Source organism: Macadamia integrifolia, chromosome 13 (assembly GCF_013358625.1).
Source record: "Macadamia integrifolia cultivar HAES 741 chromosome 13, SCU_Mint_v3, whole genome shotgun sequence".
In the NCBI taxonomy this organism is placed as follows: Eukaryota; Viridiplantae; Streptophyta; class Magnoliopsida; order Proteales; family Proteaceae; genus Macadamia; species Macadamia integrifolia.
In genome coordinates this window covers 5440298-5458483 of record NC_056569.1, presented here as the reverse complement: position 1 = coordinate 5458483, position 18186 = coordinate 5440298, and the positions used below count along the sequence as shown (strand labels likewise).

The window sequence follows — 18186 nt, the reverse complement described above, 5'->3', positions numbered from 1 at the left end:
GGGGGGGGGGGGATGAATAATTGCTATTATTTTCCTTTAATCTGCAGCGATTATTGATCACATAATGAACACAATGTAGAGACTAGTAAACAGAGCAAAGATTAAGTTTTTGGACTATTTGTTTGAAAATACTAAAACTTGCAGTAGATGAGGGTACCTTTTGATGCAGAACTTTGAAAGCAAGAATCTGAATAAAAAAGAACCTCCAAGACTATTGCTTGCTGTATGGATGATCAGAACTGGATATGTACAGATATAGAATGGAGTAAGACTAGAAGAAAGGAAATTCTATTTTATATCCTTGAACCTTCAAGACTGGAGAATACTCTCATACTATTTTTTTCCCCTTCTTTTGGAGATAGGTGACTATTTTGTATTAACGAATACTCACATACTAATTACTGAAGACGTCAACGAATTCATTGTCTTATGGACCAGGCTACATGCCTTTATGACGGCATTGGAAGACTAAACTCAGACACTCTAGGACTATCATTACTTTATGTATACATTGACTAGCTTAGCAGTGAAAAGGGAAAAACTAACTTCAAGTCTTGAAAGGAACAATAAACATACCCTCCCCAACCCTTTTTTGAACTTTGAGAATATGAAATATAGATAGGAAATCGAAGCAATAGATTGAAAATAAAGATAATTCAACCAATCATCATCTGAAGTTGAGTACCAATATTTATAAAATTACTGTCCTATGTGATATCGTGAAGCATCTGGAAGGAATGGAACTGGTGCATCTCTAATAAAAAGTGAAGAAGCATTTTGTTTGTAGACATGCTCATATTATCCGATTAGTTGGCCATGCTTGAGAATTTTGGGAAAAACTGCAGGAACTTGATCCAATCTTGATTGCCTATCTTATTGTGTACCATTTTTCATCTTTTATTGAACATGTCCTTTGCATATAAAATGTACGTGATGCACAGTTCTTTTGCATAGGGTTGAAATACTTAATTCTGTTGCCTATGGGAGAAAAGTAAAGATTTTTTTTTTTAAGTCGTAAAGGCAAGATTTCCTTTCTCTCTTGTCATAATTTTAATAGTTTCCTTTCATTTGTACCATTTTCATGATTTTACAAGATAGTGGTTGGCTTCAACTGAAATTACTAAAATGTTGTTTCATAGTTTTAGTTTGAATAATGACTGAAATCATGGTTGTTACAAAATATAAATCTTAGCAGTGTATATGACCTACAATAGGATTGATGGACATACAATACTTATGTTATCAACTGAAAAAATGTTGGGGACATTAAGAATCTGTGTGGCCATAAGTGTCATATCATGTCTTTACGTCTATTTAGATTTATATTGGGGCTTAGAATTGTCAAGTAACACAAGCAAAGGAAGAATCTGTAAAATTTTTTGCTCTTTTACACAGCACTGTACCCTCTCCTTGTCTCTCACTCACTTGGTTGTCTCCATCCCAATTGAGCTTTTCCCCATAGTCATAGTTACTGTAGAATGTTTTTTCTTCAATTGCAAGTTTTCCTACTGATATTTATTTTATTTATTTTTAATACAGGAGGCATCAAAATCATGGGAACTGATGCTGAAGTGAATGACAAGCTTCCATTAGAAATGGAAAGGTTGCAACTAGAACAACAACAAGATGCCCCAAAGAGTCGTACGGTAAGTATAGATATAAGTAAGTGGTGTGAAAATTTTTTTCCTCCATGCTACCGTTCCTTTTTTTTTTTTGGGGGGGGGGTGCTGTTGTTGTTGCCAAGCATTTCTTGTTTACTGTGTCACAATCTTTCCATGAAACCTCTCTTTGAAGAGCAATATGAAGGCCCGTGAGTAGTATCGGTCCATAAGCTTTGAGGATTCCTAGAAGTAGGATTTCAGGTTAATAGGTAGAAGTGGGTTCCTAGATTTATGGATGATATCTGATTTCAGATTTGAGGACCAAAGTTATTCCCTTAACCATGTTTCCAATAGATAGTGGTTTTCCCATCAAACAATAGGATAAAAGCGATTCCCTTAACCACGTTTCCATAAACCATAATAGCCAATAAATAAGATATGAGTTGACTCGACCTAGCTCTTTCACTTTAGTCAACTACTGTTACATCTCTTCAAGACACCTACTCTGATCACTCATCTCATTTCTTAAAGAAAACCATTAGTTACAGATCTGTCACTAACTGCTACTAACATAAAGAGGTCTAACAGAATTATGCTTCGATAAAAGGCATCGTCTAGTCCAAGCCATCAAAACTCTTGCATGGATGCTTCTAAATCAATCTTCCATGGTTTGAAAATTTTGACCTTGAATTTTGTAATGTATTAGTCGCAACCAATCAGCAAGGCTTTTCCTTTGTCTGCCATAAAAATGCTTTGTGAGATCTTTGTAGAGATGATGAGCTAGTTATATTTCCTCTTTATGTTGTTGGAATTAGAGACTTTCAAAATGGTCTCACCTGCTTGATTGTCAACTCCCTGGACTAGGATTGACAAAATTAACTGTGTCCTATGCTTTTCCATTTAGTTATTTGTATCCTTGGAAGTAACCTAAACTGGTAAGAATATCCCTGCTATCTGCTTCTCCTACTTCATGTACCATGTTCCTTGGAATTCTTCAAAAGAACTTTAAAATGGGCTCTTGATGCTCTTTTTGTTTTTCTTAGTTCACTTATAACTTGTATGTTTGCACATGGTGTTGCTATTATGTGTTTTACAGGGCATGACTGATACAAAGGAACAATGTGATGTTGTAGAAGTTTCTAAAACTTTGAAGCCTACAAATGGCAATTTAGAAACTAATTCAGTTTCACCTTCATTGCAGAAAGATGAAGATGAGGAAAAAGGTGATACTTCAGATCTATCAGGTTGCTTTTCTAGGCTGGAATTTCTTGGCAGTTGGTTCTGTTTTATGTTGTTATTATTATTATTATTATTATGTCACTCGATGATTTTTACTGCTAAGTGCTAACTAAGTCATTTATACTATTTTTATTGAACATTGTACTGGCAGAATAAGGCCTTATTGCATGTTTCTGTTCCTTGTACCCATTCTTATTCTTCTCGTCTAATAAATTCATTTGGTCCTGTGGGGGAAGAAAATCCTTACTTTTTGTCAAATTGTATGAACATGACGGTGGGTTAGTGTGTGACATTATATCTTGAGGTTTAAGCTGCTTAGGGTTTCGGAGGGGCCTTAGAGAGAGAGAGTTGATGGTTCAAGATTTATTGGCTTCACTTCAGTGATAGTTTGCGTCACAGAGTCAATAGGAACAGAGAATTTGGCTTCTGAATTATGATGGCGTTTTATTTTCCAAATCTTATTTTGTTACTTTCCTTCTTCTCTCTCTCTCTCTCTCTCTTTCTCTCTCTCTCTTTCTTTTTCCCTTATACTTACGCTCCAGGGAGAACCCTTGCTTCCTCACAAATTTTTGTGGAAGGCTGGAAGCCCATGTTCCATTAAAATGTAATGTCCTAGGTTGGGAAATTGCCCACAAGAAAATTATGGTCTTGTAGATTTATGAGTTTTTTTTTTTGGGGGGGGTGGGGATGTCTCTCCCCTTTCATTTTTTCAAGTATAAAGGGGATGAGAAGCTGTCAGCCACCTGGTTCTTGAATAAACCTTTGCCAAAATGGTATAGCTCCACTTCCTTTCTGTGTTTGGCCATGATTGGACTTTGCCAACACTGTGGTGCTGCTGATGTGATTTTGGAACGTCTCTCTTTCTAGGCTAGGGGTAGATTCATTTTGAGGGTAGACTGTAGGTGGGACTTTGGGATTTGTGGGAGGAGAGAAATGCCTGCTTGATTCAAGATGAATTCTCCACCGAGCCAGTGATATTGAAAGAGTGAGGGTGAGGGTAGCCCATAGGGCCATGGCAGATCCACTTTTCAGAGATGTTCTCGCTTTTTTCCTTTTCAATCATTGGGGGAACATCATAAACATCATCGGGCCCATTCTTCCTAGAGAGAGAAGGGTTGTTTTGTGGAATCATTTGCCTATGGTTGTTAGACATATGGTCCTCCCCCCCCCCCCAAGGTCATCAGGGTAGGGGCGACAAAGTTATCTGGTCCTCATCGCTGAAGGGCGCCTTCAGCTCCTAATTAGCTTGGGATTTTATTTGTTCCCGCAATCCTTTAGCTCCTTGGAAAAAGATTGTTTGGTTCACTGATCACATCCCCCGCCACAGTTTCACTGCCCTCCCTACCCAATCCTTCTTTGCCGGCACATCCAAGTCTCTCCTTCCTGCTGTCTTTGCTGGAATGGAATTGAAGACTTAGACCACCTTTTTTTTCGGATGCCATTTTTGCTATCTGTTTGGAAAAGAGCCCTCGGTTCTTGTTGGCCTGGCAGGAGACCTTCGTAGGTAATGGATCTAGGTTGATATGACTTTTGCAGGATCTACTATTTGTGACATTGTTGGAAAGCTTGCCTTTTGTGCCGTCATCAACCACATTTGGATGAAACGAAATTTTCGTAGATGGACTTCTAATTCCCATTCTTCCAATAATATTTGGAAATCTACTTTGATTTTAGTTCTAAGCTCAACATGCTTCCCCCGCCCTGTTAGAGATTCTCCAAGGAATAGGGTCATTGTTCTGTCCTGGGGGTTTCCCCCTCCCTTTAGTTGGTTTTGTTGGCCACTTGTTTTTTTCTTTTCTTTTCGCTTGGGCCTGTTTCTTCCTTCTTCCTCCTTTGGTAATGATTTTTTTATTTACCAAAAAAAAAAAAAAAAATCATGTGTCTCAATCACTTGTATTGATTTATCATTCAATAAATGAGCTAGTGTGATGTAGTGAAATAGTTGCACGGAGGTGCAAATGCCTCAGTTAAACAGCTGCAGGCTCAAGGTGCATGTTCTAAAGAACAGTACATAAACCCACTTCCATTCTTGGAGTCCCATTATAGCAATGAAGTAGACACTTACAGGGAAGAGTGTGGACAGGTATCCCATAATCAAGTGCTTGGATGAAATTGGCCCTGCATATCAAGTTTCTGCTGAAATGGGTTGTCTACTTAAAACAAGTGCCCTAATTGCATGAATTGGACTTTAACTTTAGGCTGTGTTTGGTAGCCAAGAGAAGAAAAGAAAAGAAATGAAAAGAAAAAAGAATCTAGAAAAGAAATGAAATGGTAAGGAAAAAAAAAGTATGTATGTTTGGCTACCATTAGAAGAAAAGAAAAAGATTTTTTTTTGTATTTTCTTATGTTTTTGGCAGCATAAGAAAACTTCACCATTCCCGAAGTGAATTTTGAAATTCAAAAAAGGATCTTCTCTTGGTTTAGGACATACCAAGCACAATGAGAATTTCTTAAACCAAGAATATAGTACAATTTTTGTACTTTTTTCTTTTCTTTTCTTTTCTTCTCTTGGCTACCAACCACAACCTTAGTTTTAAATATGTTTTTGTATGATGACATACTAAGAATCATGGGTATTGTGCATCACTGGGCTTATGGTTGACCAATAATAGCATAACATTTCAGCAGATTAATAGTTTCCGCTTCTTTCACTCCTCCACCCCCGCCAAGGGGCGTTGATTTTAATAATCTATGCTACTCAGTAGAAGAAAGAAATTGTCACCGCTGTCTTGTTTTATGCTTATTTTTTAAAAGGGTTAGTTTCTTCTTACACTATGAGGGACTCTGGATTGTCAGAAAAAAAATTGGCTTCTGTTTGCTATCGATTATTAGTGTCATCTCCCCTCCCCTTGTTTGTTCTTCCTTTTCCTTTCACCTCTTTTGTTTCTTCATTCTTGTCGCCCCCCCCCCCTTTTTTCTTCTTTTCTTAGAGCTCAACTAGCCTTCATTTTGTTGTGCGTTAATCCATGCTTTATCTCTATTAAAAAGAAAAATCACATTATTTTTTATATATACATATTTTTTGCTTCCAACAGAAACTGTGAAGAAGAAAAAGAAGAAAAGCAAAAGCAAGTGAGTACCTTCTTCTAGGTTTAGGATCCATGTGGTTCCCCTTTTTTTTTTCCTCTCTTCGTTTTTTTTGTATCAAAAGTAGATAGATTATTAATATTCTGCCTTTTATAGGAAGAAGAAAGAATCTCTTGTGCAGACTGATCCCCCATCTATTCCTGTTATTGAACTATTTCCATCTGGAGAGTTCCCTGAGGGTGAAATACAGCAGTACAAAGATGAGTGAGTATATCCTACCATTCCTTCCACCCACCCACCCAAAATATATATATATATATATATATATTTGTTATCGCTTGGTCTGTACCTGAATTCAGTTGGCAGCAACTAATAAATTTGTTCCTCCTATCAAGTGAAATGGGGAGGATGCCAACTTTATCATGAAAGATTGCTTGATTATTGGATAAATTCTTTTGACACTGTTTCTTTGCTTTCTGGTGATAATTAGCTACAAGTCCCTGAATAATGTGCAAATGTGGGCATGGGCTCATATTACTTCATAAAGGTTTTATATAACAGCCAGAATTTACAGCTTATCAGTTATTGTTTATACTGGACCCGCAATAATAATATATGATGGCACTATTACCTAGCTGGTAGTGCCTAGTGGAACAGTCATAGTTTAGTGGAGTTTTATTTTATTACGATGTGTCTTTTGGGGTGGGGTTTATTTTGCAGTCTTTTGGATGGCTTCCATGAATGCTAGATTTTTGGTGGGCAGAGACTCTTCCATATGGGAATGATTTAAAATTTGAGTTTTCTTTCCCCATTTTTAATTAAGAGTTTATTTATTAGCTTGTCAAATTCCAACTCTTTAGTTCCAGTGGGAATCTTTACTGGTTTGAGTTAGAGTAGTGACTGACCATGGCAGCCAGCCATGGCTTATCTGATGTAACCCTTGTCTCTCTCTCTCTCTCTCTGGGGCACTCATAGATCATGGTATGATTTACGGTTCTGTGGGGAGCAAGTCTTTTAATGATTTGATCATATGCTCTTTCATATATCCAATTGGTCAGCTTGATTATTCTGTTTTCTTACCCAATATGTTCTCACAAAGTTATTGTTAAATCCTAGTTTGGTTTTGATTCTTACTCTGTCTTTGTGGGGAATGTCCTTTACATGGCCCATTCTAGCGGTCCACAGGGGCCATTGTGTCAGCTTCATTCAATATTAACTGTCCAAGGGTGATGCCTTACTGCTAGCAAAGCCAAGCCAAGAAAGAAAGAAAAATAATTTCAGCTTTTTTATGAAAGAAAACAAAGAGGACCCCCATTCTCTCTCCTTCTGATGCAGCTACGGCTGCCCTTTCCTGGTTGGACCAGCATGACCGGCTTTGGAAACCAAGAGCCAAGAAGAACCGGTCCAGCCCAGGGTTTTGGTTCAACAAGGGTTGGAAATAAAATTAGTAGTTATTTAATATTTTATTTCATGCCTTTTATTTTTCAGATTTGAATGTAGGAGTTAGGATTTATTTCCTTTGCATTAGTTTTCTTTTACTGTTATTTCTTAGTTTAGGTTAGATACTATGTTAGTAGAGTTTCCAATTATATTCTTTATTTTTTTAATGGCTGTTCTTAGTCTCTGTAGAAACCAGAATAGAGGAGTAAGGAAGAGATGGGGAAGAAAGGAGTACGAAGGAAGGATCCTTCGGCTCTGATACCAATTGATGGGGGGCCGTAGGGAAGAAGGGATGGGGGCCTTAGGGAAGAAGGGAATAATTAAAGGGAGGGGAGGAGATTCACACGACCACGCATAACCACAACTTCACCCAAAATTATTAATTCATCATTCTCTGCATATCTATCGACTACAACCAATATATAGAAAATAAAGAATGAAATTGGAAACTCTACTAACATAGTATCTAACCTAAACTAGGAAATAACCGTAAAAGGAAACTAATGCAAAGGAAATAAATCTTAACTCCTACATTCAAATCTGGAAAATAAAAGGCATGAAATAAAATACTAAATAACTACTAATTTTATTTCCAACACTTGTTGGACCAAAACCCTGGGCTGGACCGGTTCTTCTTGGCTCTTGGTTTCCAAAGCTGGTCATGTTGGTCCAATCAGGTAAGGGCAGCCGTTTCTGCTTCACCTTCCCCAGGCGATATATCTGAAATGCATCATTTCATGTCATCTCTCTCTGTACCTCCCTGGGGAGCACCCCATCCATTTATCAGGTTCTTTGTGGGAAATAGCCTTCCCACGAAGCAGAGGTAAGGCTGCATAAATTATAACCCTTGCCACACCCTGCACCCAAGTTGAACAGAAAGAAGACACCAAAATATAGTTGTCTCATTGAGGAATATGTGAGCCCTGTAACAAGACAAAGCAATAACCAACCAACACCTTGGCAATAGATAAAATGAGAAGGAGAAGAAGAAGAAGAATACCCCCTGCTCATTACTTGACACTGTAGCAAAAGCCCTAGAACGCAAATCATGTGTCCTGGTTAGAATTTGGGCTCATCAGATTCTGTCCTTTTTTTTTTTTTTTTTTTCTTTCCGGTCCAGCTCTGGCCTAGGCGAGGTTCCCAAGCCCCAAGGAATCAAGTTGGTCCTAGAGAGGATGAACCCAAAGCCAGGATGTCCTGGTCCTGTATGATATTCCTGACCAAAGGGAACTGGGGGTCTGGGACAATGAAATCATTTGTCAAATCTTATGCCCTCCTTTGGTTTTCTTTTGATTCATTGGTAAATTTTTTCTTTCCTATTTGCCATTTTGCTGGTAAGAAAAAGTTCCATCAGCCCTGGTGTAATACAAATTCAAATCCCATCAGTTCTCTGTTATTACCCAAATTCATTATTTATTGCATTTTTAATGAGTTTCTTTCCCTTGTCCAAACTAATAGATAGTACTTATTACCATCAAGTACGTTTCATGTTTGTTCTGCTGTATGAGCATTCTCTGGAATATTATGGAAGGGATGCTGTCTGAATTCAATTTTTGGTTTACAAGTTCAAATTCCATCAGTTCTCTGTTATGAATCCCCCCCCCCCCCTTTTTTTTTTTGACTTTGTTCTTAAACTATTATAGAAAATTCGTCTTATGTGTGGCACTTGTGTTCTTTTTTAACAATCTGCTCTTTTGTGGTGCTTGATTTTTGACCTTGATGCTACTAATTAGTAACCTATGGAGGACTACTTCTGTAGAAAAGAGGGAACTGGAGCGCCATGAGAAACCCATTTATAATTCAGTTCGCCAAGCAGCTGAAGTCCATCGACAGGTTTCATTTATGTCTTAAAAAAGCATGGCATTTGAATTTTGAAATAACTTTTGTAACTGTTGAGTATTGATGTTAATAATGTTTCTAGGACCTAAGGACTGCTAAACTGCCATGTTATATTGTTCAAAATGTCTTTGGAAACAATAACACATTAACACTGTAATCAAGTGTTCTTACCACACAACAGCAATTACTTGTTTCTTTTCATTTTTGGCCTAATATCAATGCTTTAAGATTGTTTAACTGGTATTTAGTACTTCTATTATATAAAAAATATATTGACAATAATATTATTTGGGAGATATTTTGACAATAATATATTGGTGAAGTTGAAAAAAAATTTCCACTGTGGTGGCCATCTTGAGCATGCCCACTATTATTATCACTTTAATGTGATTTATATTTTACGTAAAATGTCACCATCTTAACACTTTTTTATTTATTTTTTTGGTTGGGGTGGTTGGGGGGGGGGTGGGGGAGGAGGGAGGGGCTTTTTTCTAACAAAACAATATACATATGAAAATGTGCATCAATGTGCTCCATTTAATTTGTGGTTGCTTTCATTTAGGTTCGAAAATATATGAAGGGAATCATCAAGCCAGGGATGTTAATGTCTGAACTATGTGAAACTTTGGAGAATACAGTTCGTAGATTGATTTCAGAGAATGGTCTGGAAGCAGGCATTGCATTTCCTACTGGTTGTTCGTTAAACTGGTAAATATTTTGCCTTTGTGCGCCCATTGTTTTGTACCTTCTTCCCTTTAAATGTAACATTTAAACTATTTTTAATTGCCAGGGTTGCGGCACATTGGACACCAAATTCTGGGGATAAGACTGTGCTTCAGTATGATGATGTTATGAAGTTGGATTTTGGAACTCATATTGACGGTAGTATCCTGGTGGTTTCCATTTGATTTTGATTCATCAGATTTTTTTTTTCATAGGTAGGGCCCCAAGGAGACTTGAACTTATGACCTCTTAATTGTGAGATGTTGGTCCTTACCAACTGAGGTACCCCCTTGGGGTTCCTTCTTCAGATTTATTTTCCATCATTTACAGAATTTTGATACCTGAGAGCCTGTTTAGTTTCTTATCCAGATGTTGATTTGCTGTGTTGTTTTTTTTTTGGTAGGGCGCATAGTTGACTGTGCATTTACAGTGGCATTCAACCCCATGTTTGATCCATTACTTGAGGCCTCACGGGAAGCTACAAATACTGGAATTAAGGTAGTGTTGTTCTACACTTCACCTGTATTCTTCTGTACTTACTCATAATAAAAAATTGGAAGTGTTTGGATTTATGAAACATATATAATGTTAAATTTTTCCTTGGAGTGGAAAGGAACTACATTTTTCCATCTTGGTCTTGGCTGTTATACCAGTGGCACGATTTGCTTGAATTGCAACTGTGACCTTTTAGTTCAATGGCTTTTGAGAAGTTTCTGCATCATTCTGGTTTGTAACTGAAAGATCCATATCAGTTGATTCTTATTGATCTTCCTAGAACTGAGGAAGTGATGCAGTTGCACTTCCATGGCTGGACCGGCTTGCCTTAGTCTGGAAATATAGGCCGAGAAGAACCAGGTCCAAACCTGGCTTATGGTCTAGTTGGGTAGTTAGGGTTTACTTAATTATTGGGGTTCTCTTTGTAATTTCATTTTACTATTATTTTATTCCTATTATTAGTTATCATTGGTAGAAGTCCAATTACTTTTCAGAGTCTACTTTCAGTTTCAATTTCGATTAGGAATTCTTCGGTTTAAGTCTATAAATGTGATGTAATTCATTCATATATAGATTGGAATTGAATGAAATTTTTGAAGTTTACTCTTGTTTCTGTGAGAGTGAATGGCTGGTTCGACTGCCAGTCATCTTTTCTCTCTCTGCTGCCCCTAACCTCTTTCGTTATCTCAGGTGCAATCTGCCATTCTACTTTTATTCTTATTCTTTCTTGTTTCCTTCTTATACTTCTTCTCCTTTGTTTCTTTCTTCATTATTTATTTATTTATTTATTGTTTCATCTAATTCTGGTTATAATTTCTTCTTCCCTTCTACCTGCGGGAACTAGGTTGGGTATGAATTGTTAGAACTCTTTATTTTTAAATCCGTTGGGCCTGAAACTATGAAGATTCATTTTCTTCCCAAGGGCGACTCAGCCTATTGAGTTTGGGGCTGAACAGTTGGGGATTAGAAGATCTAAACCCATCTTCAAAACTGGTACTCTTCACTCCTCCCAGAATATATTTATTTATGGGAAGTGGTTCTCTGTCCGGGAGTGCAGGCTCTGCCAGTGCTTCTTGTGTCTATTTCTCTCCTCCCCTAAACAATGGGTAGGGATGCCTTTTCAGAGAGGGAGAGAGAGAGACACATGGGAGTCCTGGCGTAGGCTGCGCTCCCAGACAGTTCTTTTTGCCTTTTTTTAACTTATGGAAAAATAAACTCTGTTCGGGAGTGCAACCTACACTAGCGCTTCCTTGAGTCTCTCTCTCTCTCCTCCAATGAAATGACATATCTGTCAGACTGTCACTCTCTTGTGGGAGAAGAAAGATAGACTCAATGAATTCTAGCGTACGCTATGCTCCCGGACAGAAAAATACTTCCCTTTGTTGTTTGATGGTTTGATCTGCTATGTGTTATATTTAAGATGTAATAGGATTAGATAGATTCTAAAGTTTCAGCTGGATCGGATTCACATCGAGTGACTTAGAGATATTTGGAGAAGTTTTGGTTGTTAGTTCTGTTTTATCGTATTAAGGAAGAAGGTTATTTCCTTTATTTGTGCACCAGGTGCAGTTCCTTTCCATTATTATTCAAAATCCCTTTGCTTTCATAAATTATTTATTTTACCCTTATCTTTTTTGAAGTTCCATATTAGTGATTCCTCTTTAAATCTATTTACTATTCTGTCCCTATTCCTGTTTACTTCTCCCACAAGGGTCTTGAACTTCTCTGAAAATTATGAAATTGCCACTAATCCTTCTATTTGAGATTTTCATCATTTTGGTGGGCCCATAGCAACCTACATCAGGGTTTTAAAACCCTAGATTAGTAGGTTTATTTAGAAGAGTTTATGAGAATTGCAAATACAGGTTTTTGTCTTTTTTGAAACCTTTTTTTCTTGAAGATCTTGGGGATGTTCTTCTGCCCAAGTATTTTCTTCCATATACGGCCTCCAGAATGACAAGCAAAATGTAGAGCATATATGCAGAATTTCATGAAGTATGCAGTTAGTAAAACCATAATACCAATGCCAAATGGATGCACATCCTGTGCTAATAGGGTTGTCCAAATATTTTCTTGCTTAAGATGGATTGTACTGTCATCTATGTTAAAAGCATGCCAGGATAATGTCCTGAAATTTTTCTGAAAGGATTCTTGTTATGGCATCATTTATGTCACTTGTGATGTGTGCCTTTTGCTTGCAATGATGTTCTTGACTCAAAAAAAAAAAAAAAAAATCATCCTAAAGTTATTTACCTCACTGAAGAAATAAATTTTGTAAAATTCTGCTAGTCTATCCATGTTCCAATTTTTATCCATCAGTAATTTTATTTGATTTTTAATATTTTTTCAGGAATCGGGAATAGATGTGCGTCTTTGTGATGTTGGTGCTGCAATCCAAGAGGTCATGGAATCATATGAAGTTGAGATTAATGGAAAGGTGTTCCAAGGTCTGGTTTTTAAACTAACTTGAGGTGAATTTATTGTAGTTGCTATTTGTAGTTTATATTTTCTTTGTTTTAAGTTACTCATACCCTGTGTTTTGAGGAAGCACCATAGTCCGTTATGTAGTGGCTTAACTCAGACAAGATATGGACAAGAGCTGAATCTAAATCTACAGTGGAAATTCACAGAACAGAGAATAAATGAGGAAAAACTGCATGTACGAAAGCAAGAGAACCTTTTCAATAGGAGCTAGGATGCTACTAAAACTCTTCTGCGAGAGAAAGAAAAAGCTACTAAAACATTAGGATGAACAAGGTGGCCTTCAAAAAAAAATTTTTAATCTCAAATTATGTCCGTATCCCTTGTATTATAATAGAATGTATACATGTAACCACAGATTTGGGTACTTTGAGGGATTACTTTGGGACCTTAAGAAGCCCCTCAACTTACTGAATATCTCTTATATTGTAATAGAATGGATACATATAACCACATATTTTGGTACTTTGAGGGATCACTTTGGGACGTTAAGAAGCCCCTCAACTTACTGAATACAGTGAACTTCTTCCACTTGGATAATCTAACTGTGTTGAACCTTGGCAAGTCACTGTACAAACCACTCTTTGACTGACTAGAGGGACCACACGAATTGCACATTGTTTAGTGTACTCTGAAGTACATAACTTTAAAATCAGCCACTTTATGTCCAAAGTTTTACCAGACTATTATTAGACTACGCCATAGATTAAAGGTAAAGAGAAAAGCCTCCAGAATGATTGGTTTGCCAACCTTGGCACAATAGCCCACCTGTTTGAGCCTTATGAATCATGATAGATGATGTAGCAAGTTCCAGCTGCTGGATAGGCAGGGTGCTTTATGGATTAGCCACTTGTCAAATCTGGTGGTCCAACTCAATGTTGTGGCCCAGTTTGCCTTTCTCAGTGGGACAAGGTGGAGTAAGCTAAACTTAGGCCCGAGATCAGGTAAGTGTCTCCATGGATTTCATTGCAAGCTTTTGCCTAAGGTTGGGGAGGATGGACCTCCTAGTATAATATTTACTTTTTCCCTCCTGTATTTTCAACAGTGAATCAGTTTAGATCATGCATTTGACTTTTTTTTTTTTTTTGATAGATCTTACATTTTACTCTTTCACTATTTATGAACCCTCTTTACATTGTGTAATCTTTAGCTGAAACTTTCCAGCTATATAGCTAAAGGAAGGGGCACCCATACCCCAAATTTGAGTGCCAAATGGACTACCATATTAAGTTTATGCATTGATCACCCTGCTAAGCCGTGCATAACACTTGTTTGCTAAGGCTCACCCAAACACAATACCTAAAATATGCAGTAAATCCTGCAGAAATGAAAAGGCATGATGCCCCTGTATCTGAAATTTGTTACATGTTTTGTTCTGCTTCATGGCTAATTACTTGCTTCTGTTGCCACAACAAAGGAAGTGAGGAAGTCGTTGCTTTGAGTCCCATGGCATCCTCAAAGGCGAGCTGCTTTAGACGATTTGACTTCAAAGCCCTTTTATGTGGTCCTTACGTTGAGTTTTAGTGCCTTTAGATGAACAGGCAACTGGAAACAGCTCTATTCTCTCCCAAAAGGGTGTTTAATATTTTTCCTTTTTTGGGGTTTCTTCTGTTCTGCCATATATGCATCAAAACTTGTCTAGATCTTTGGTTAGAGGCAGGAACCACCTTGACACTAGTCCTATGGTTGTTCAAACCCAATCTTCCTGTTTTTCACTGTGTCTATAAATTGTTAAATGTAGAATTTGTGCATGCTGTGTTTTTGTCTACCTAACATTTTGTAATTGTATAAGAATCATGGCATTTTCATTGACAGTTAAAAGTATCCGGAACTTGAATGGGCATAGCATTGGCCGCTATCAGATCCATGCTGGGAAATCTGTTCCAATTGTAAAAGGAGGAGAGCAGACCAAGATGGAAGAGGGCGAATTTTTTGCTATAGAAACTTTTGCGTCAACAGGTAAGAAGCTACTGTTTTAGGTGATGTCAAGGTTTATATATAATACAATGCGGATCATTGTGCTGAAATTTGACATTTATGGCAATGAATTAAAAAAAATCTTGGTTTGTGTCTTCTTGTGTAGGTAAAGGTTATGTTAGAGAAGATCTGGAGTGCAGCCATTACATGAAAGATTTTGAAGCTGGCCACGTTCCACTGCGGTTGCCCAGAGCAAAACAACTGCTTGCAACAATTAACAAAAACTTCTCGACATTGGCCTTCTGCAGACGTTATTTAGACCGTTTGGGGGAGACCAAATATCTAATGGCACTAAAAAACCTTTGTGATGCTGGGATTGTACAGGTATGTTGTGGCAACCTACCAGAAACCTACATGTCTGCATTTCCATAATGAAAGGTGGTTTGCTTGAAATCCGAATAGCTGGAGACGTACACGCTTATCTTGCACGTAGTTAACCGATAATACAGAATAGAAAGTGGAAAGTTGAAGCCACTTAAAGAAAGCTGCACAAAAATCTCCTTTTATTCTCTTCTGAACAATGTAAAGTTTGCAAATTTACACCAGTTCTCTCCACACTAAGCTCTAGTTCTGTCCCATTGAGACTGTAAATGTGGAAATATTCTTGAGATAGCATGCCCAATCAAGTAGGTAACATCCAACGTTCACGGGTGTTCTTCTTCAGTTCTTCTCTTTACACTTCCCCCATAAAATTGCAAAAGGAACCAACCTCCAAAGGGATGTACATTTGTAACCTGATGATCAACTGTAGTAGACTATCTGCTTGACCTGGCAGGATACAACTCATCCTGAAATGCTCTAATTTTGATACTCATGCTGTGAACTTTTTTTTCTTCTTGGAAATAGATGTCACCTCTAGAAATGTGGAAGCTTCTTTTTTTCAGCTGATCCAAACTTAGAGCCTAATCAAGTAAAGTAACTAAGAGAAAGCTTCAAGTTTGGGAGAGCTTGATGCTAATTGAAATGAAAGTATTCTCAGATTGTCCAGGACATTCAACTTCATATCCCCAACAGCTGGATTGATGCTAATCATATTGTGAGCGTATAATTAGTAGAGAAGATTTGTTCCCTCATTCATTTTTACTAAATCATGGATTCACACCAATGCTTCACCATTCCTTTGAGCACCAATCAATTATTGCATTCTTTTCTACAGCCAGCTGCTAAAGCCTAGGAAATCTCACAAAATATGGCCTGCGTCAAGCCATTCATCCTGAAGCTGAACCCTCACACCATCTCTTCATCTTGAAAGCTGTCCCAGATACAAATATGACAATTAATGTCATATGATGTTTCCCATAACCCATGCAAAATTGTGACCCTTTTGGGGTCCCAGTCTCTTATCACAATTTTGATATTTAAAGCAATCAGCTCCCTTCAATGGGTCACCGCTTCTGAGCTATTCACCACAATCATGCTCCAAGGAAGTGGTTCATCATGTCTATAAACAGGATACCTAAAGCCCCCAAGTTTTTTTTGATGAACCAGAAAATTTTGTTAACAAAAAACTTGAAAAAACTAAAAGCGAGCATAGAGATGCTCCCCATATAGTTTATTATGTTGTGCCATTGGTGGTAGTTTATGGGTTTCAAGGAAAAAAAACCTGCTAGCGCTCATAAATATTACCCACCAAAAACTTTAAAAGAAGTTACGATATCAAACAAGAGAGAAAGAAAGCAAAATTTCCCATGGCCTTGATTCACATTCTACATCAGCTAACCAGCCTGCCATCAACTTTGAATCCATCTCTCTATCTTTCTAACCCATAGTGCTGCTGCCTGCTAACTCCATGTTGGCAATGAGACTATTGTCTACAAGAACGATACCTGCCCATCAGCTTCCTTGGATTTGTGGTCAAAGCTTCCATCAGTGATAATGATGAAATGATCAGCAGTAGGTTCTGGTTTTTCCAGGTCCAATATATGATCAAAGTTACAGTGATGGTCATCTAAAACATCATTTCTGCTTTCAGAGAGAATGGGAAAACTTGTAGTTCGTTATTGATAGTTTAAATGATATGTACTAGAATTGGGTGAATATTTGAAAAAAAAACTTTCCTATTCTACAACAACTGGCTAGTGCAGTTGGTGACCTGTGGTGCGCAAAAAGCCCATGCTCACCAGGAGGTCTCGAGTTCAAGCCTCCTAGCTGTTATCTACTTCCCCTCCATACATATCGAGGAAAAAAAAAAAAACTTTCCTATTCCTAGCATCATCCCATAAGAAATATAGTGTAATTGATGTTATCCTGCTATATTGATTTGATATTGGGTGCTTCACCTGTTATCTATGTTTTGTGTGTGTGTGTATTTGTTCTGTCATAATTCATTCAATTTAAACTATAAATTATTTATTCACATGTTTTGTGTTTCATTTGGTAATCCATCTCATGCTGTTGTATTTCTCTGGAAATTTAAAACTTATATAATTTTACTTTTATCTCCCTTCTTGCAGCAATACCCCCCACTTTGTGACATTAAGGGTAGCTATGTGTCACAGTTCGAGCATACTATTCTACTCCGACCAACCTGCAAAGAAGTTATATCAAGAGGTGATGACTACTGAGGATTGAATCATCCTTTATCTCATTCGTGGCCTTTGCTGAACTGTTCCGTACTGTCGTATGAACTGGGAAAGAAAAAATGAAAGAAAAACAAATATATAGTAATATCCCCTTTTGTTCTTTTAAATTTTGACCCTCTTAACATTATAAAACCCAAGGTTGTGAACATGCTGTAATCAATGTTGGACTCCTGCAAGCAAAATGGTGACTGTTACTTTTAGGTTCTTCCAAGAAGCACTCTTTTAGATTTGTGTTTATGAAGCATTGAAATACTCAGTTATGAAAACCCCACCCATCTTTGGGTTCTTTCTAAATTTAGCTTGAGAAATAAACTTTGAAATTCTTTAGGAAATAGCAGAATGACTGGAGGAGGTCCAGATGGTTAACAGAAGAGAGTAAATTCAGATGGAACGAATGACATGGGTAGGATGTTGATTGCCCAAACAAATTCTGCTGGTTCTCAAACTTCCTAACCTTGCAGTTCCTTGAGCAAGTAGAGAGCTGCCTTTTTGTATCAAACAGGGCCATGATCAAAACAGCCTCTCAACATTAACGGGGTACGGTTGCATAGTTTTTGCCTCCCGGACCTCACACATGTAGGTGCCTCGCACCTTGTGCACCAGAAGAGCCATGATCAATATGAGTATTATTTCACTATTGACTGTAAATATTAACTGTCGATTAGATTCAGGTAGCCCTCAATTGTTCCCCTCACCAAGTCTTACGAGTTGGATATTATTTTGCCCAAATTAGACGGTACGATTGAGCGAATAAGTAATGTGATTGTCACCGGTACTGTTTT

General features: G+C 37.6%; 1 protein-coding gene across 4 annotated transcripts in view; it reads left to right on the top strand.

Moving 5' to 3' along the window:
* LOC122059958 (methionine aminopeptidase 2B-like) overlaps positions 1 to 17604 on the top strand; it is an 18115-nt gene extending 511 nt beyond the window's left edge. The window contains exons 2-13 of one of the 4 annotated variants that reach the window (XM_042623057.1): positions 1540 to 1646; positions 2698 to 2824; positions 5876 to 5912; positions 6024 to 6131; positions 9041 to 9140; positions 9709 to 9854; positions 9937 to 10028; positions 10273 to 10367; positions 12715 to 12811; positions 14661 to 14804; positions 14929 to 15146; positions 17276 to 17604. In XM_042623057.1, the coding sequence (XP_042478991.1) occupies positions 1554 to 1646; positions 2698 to 2824; positions 5876 to 5912; positions 6024 to 6131; positions 9041 to 9140; positions 9709 to 9854; positions 9937 to 10028; positions 10273 to 10367; positions 12715 to 12811; positions 14661 to 14804; positions 14929 to 15146; positions 17276 to 17386 (1368 nt within the window). In that variant the 5' untranslated portion in view covers positions 1540 to 1553 and the 3' untranslated portion in view covers positions 17387 to 17604. Of the gene's footprint in view, positions 1 to 1539; positions 1647 to 2697; positions 2846 to 5875; positions 5913 to 6023; positions 6132 to 9040; positions 9141 to 9708; positions 9855 to 9936; positions 10029 to 10272; positions 10368 to 12714; positions 12812 to 14660; positions 14805 to 14928; positions 15147 to 17275 lie in introns of all 4 variants that reach the window. The other 3 variants (XM_042623056.1, XM_042623059.1, XM_042623058.1) reach the window with 3 other exon arrangements.
* Positions 17605 to 18186: the final 582 nt, after the last annotated feature.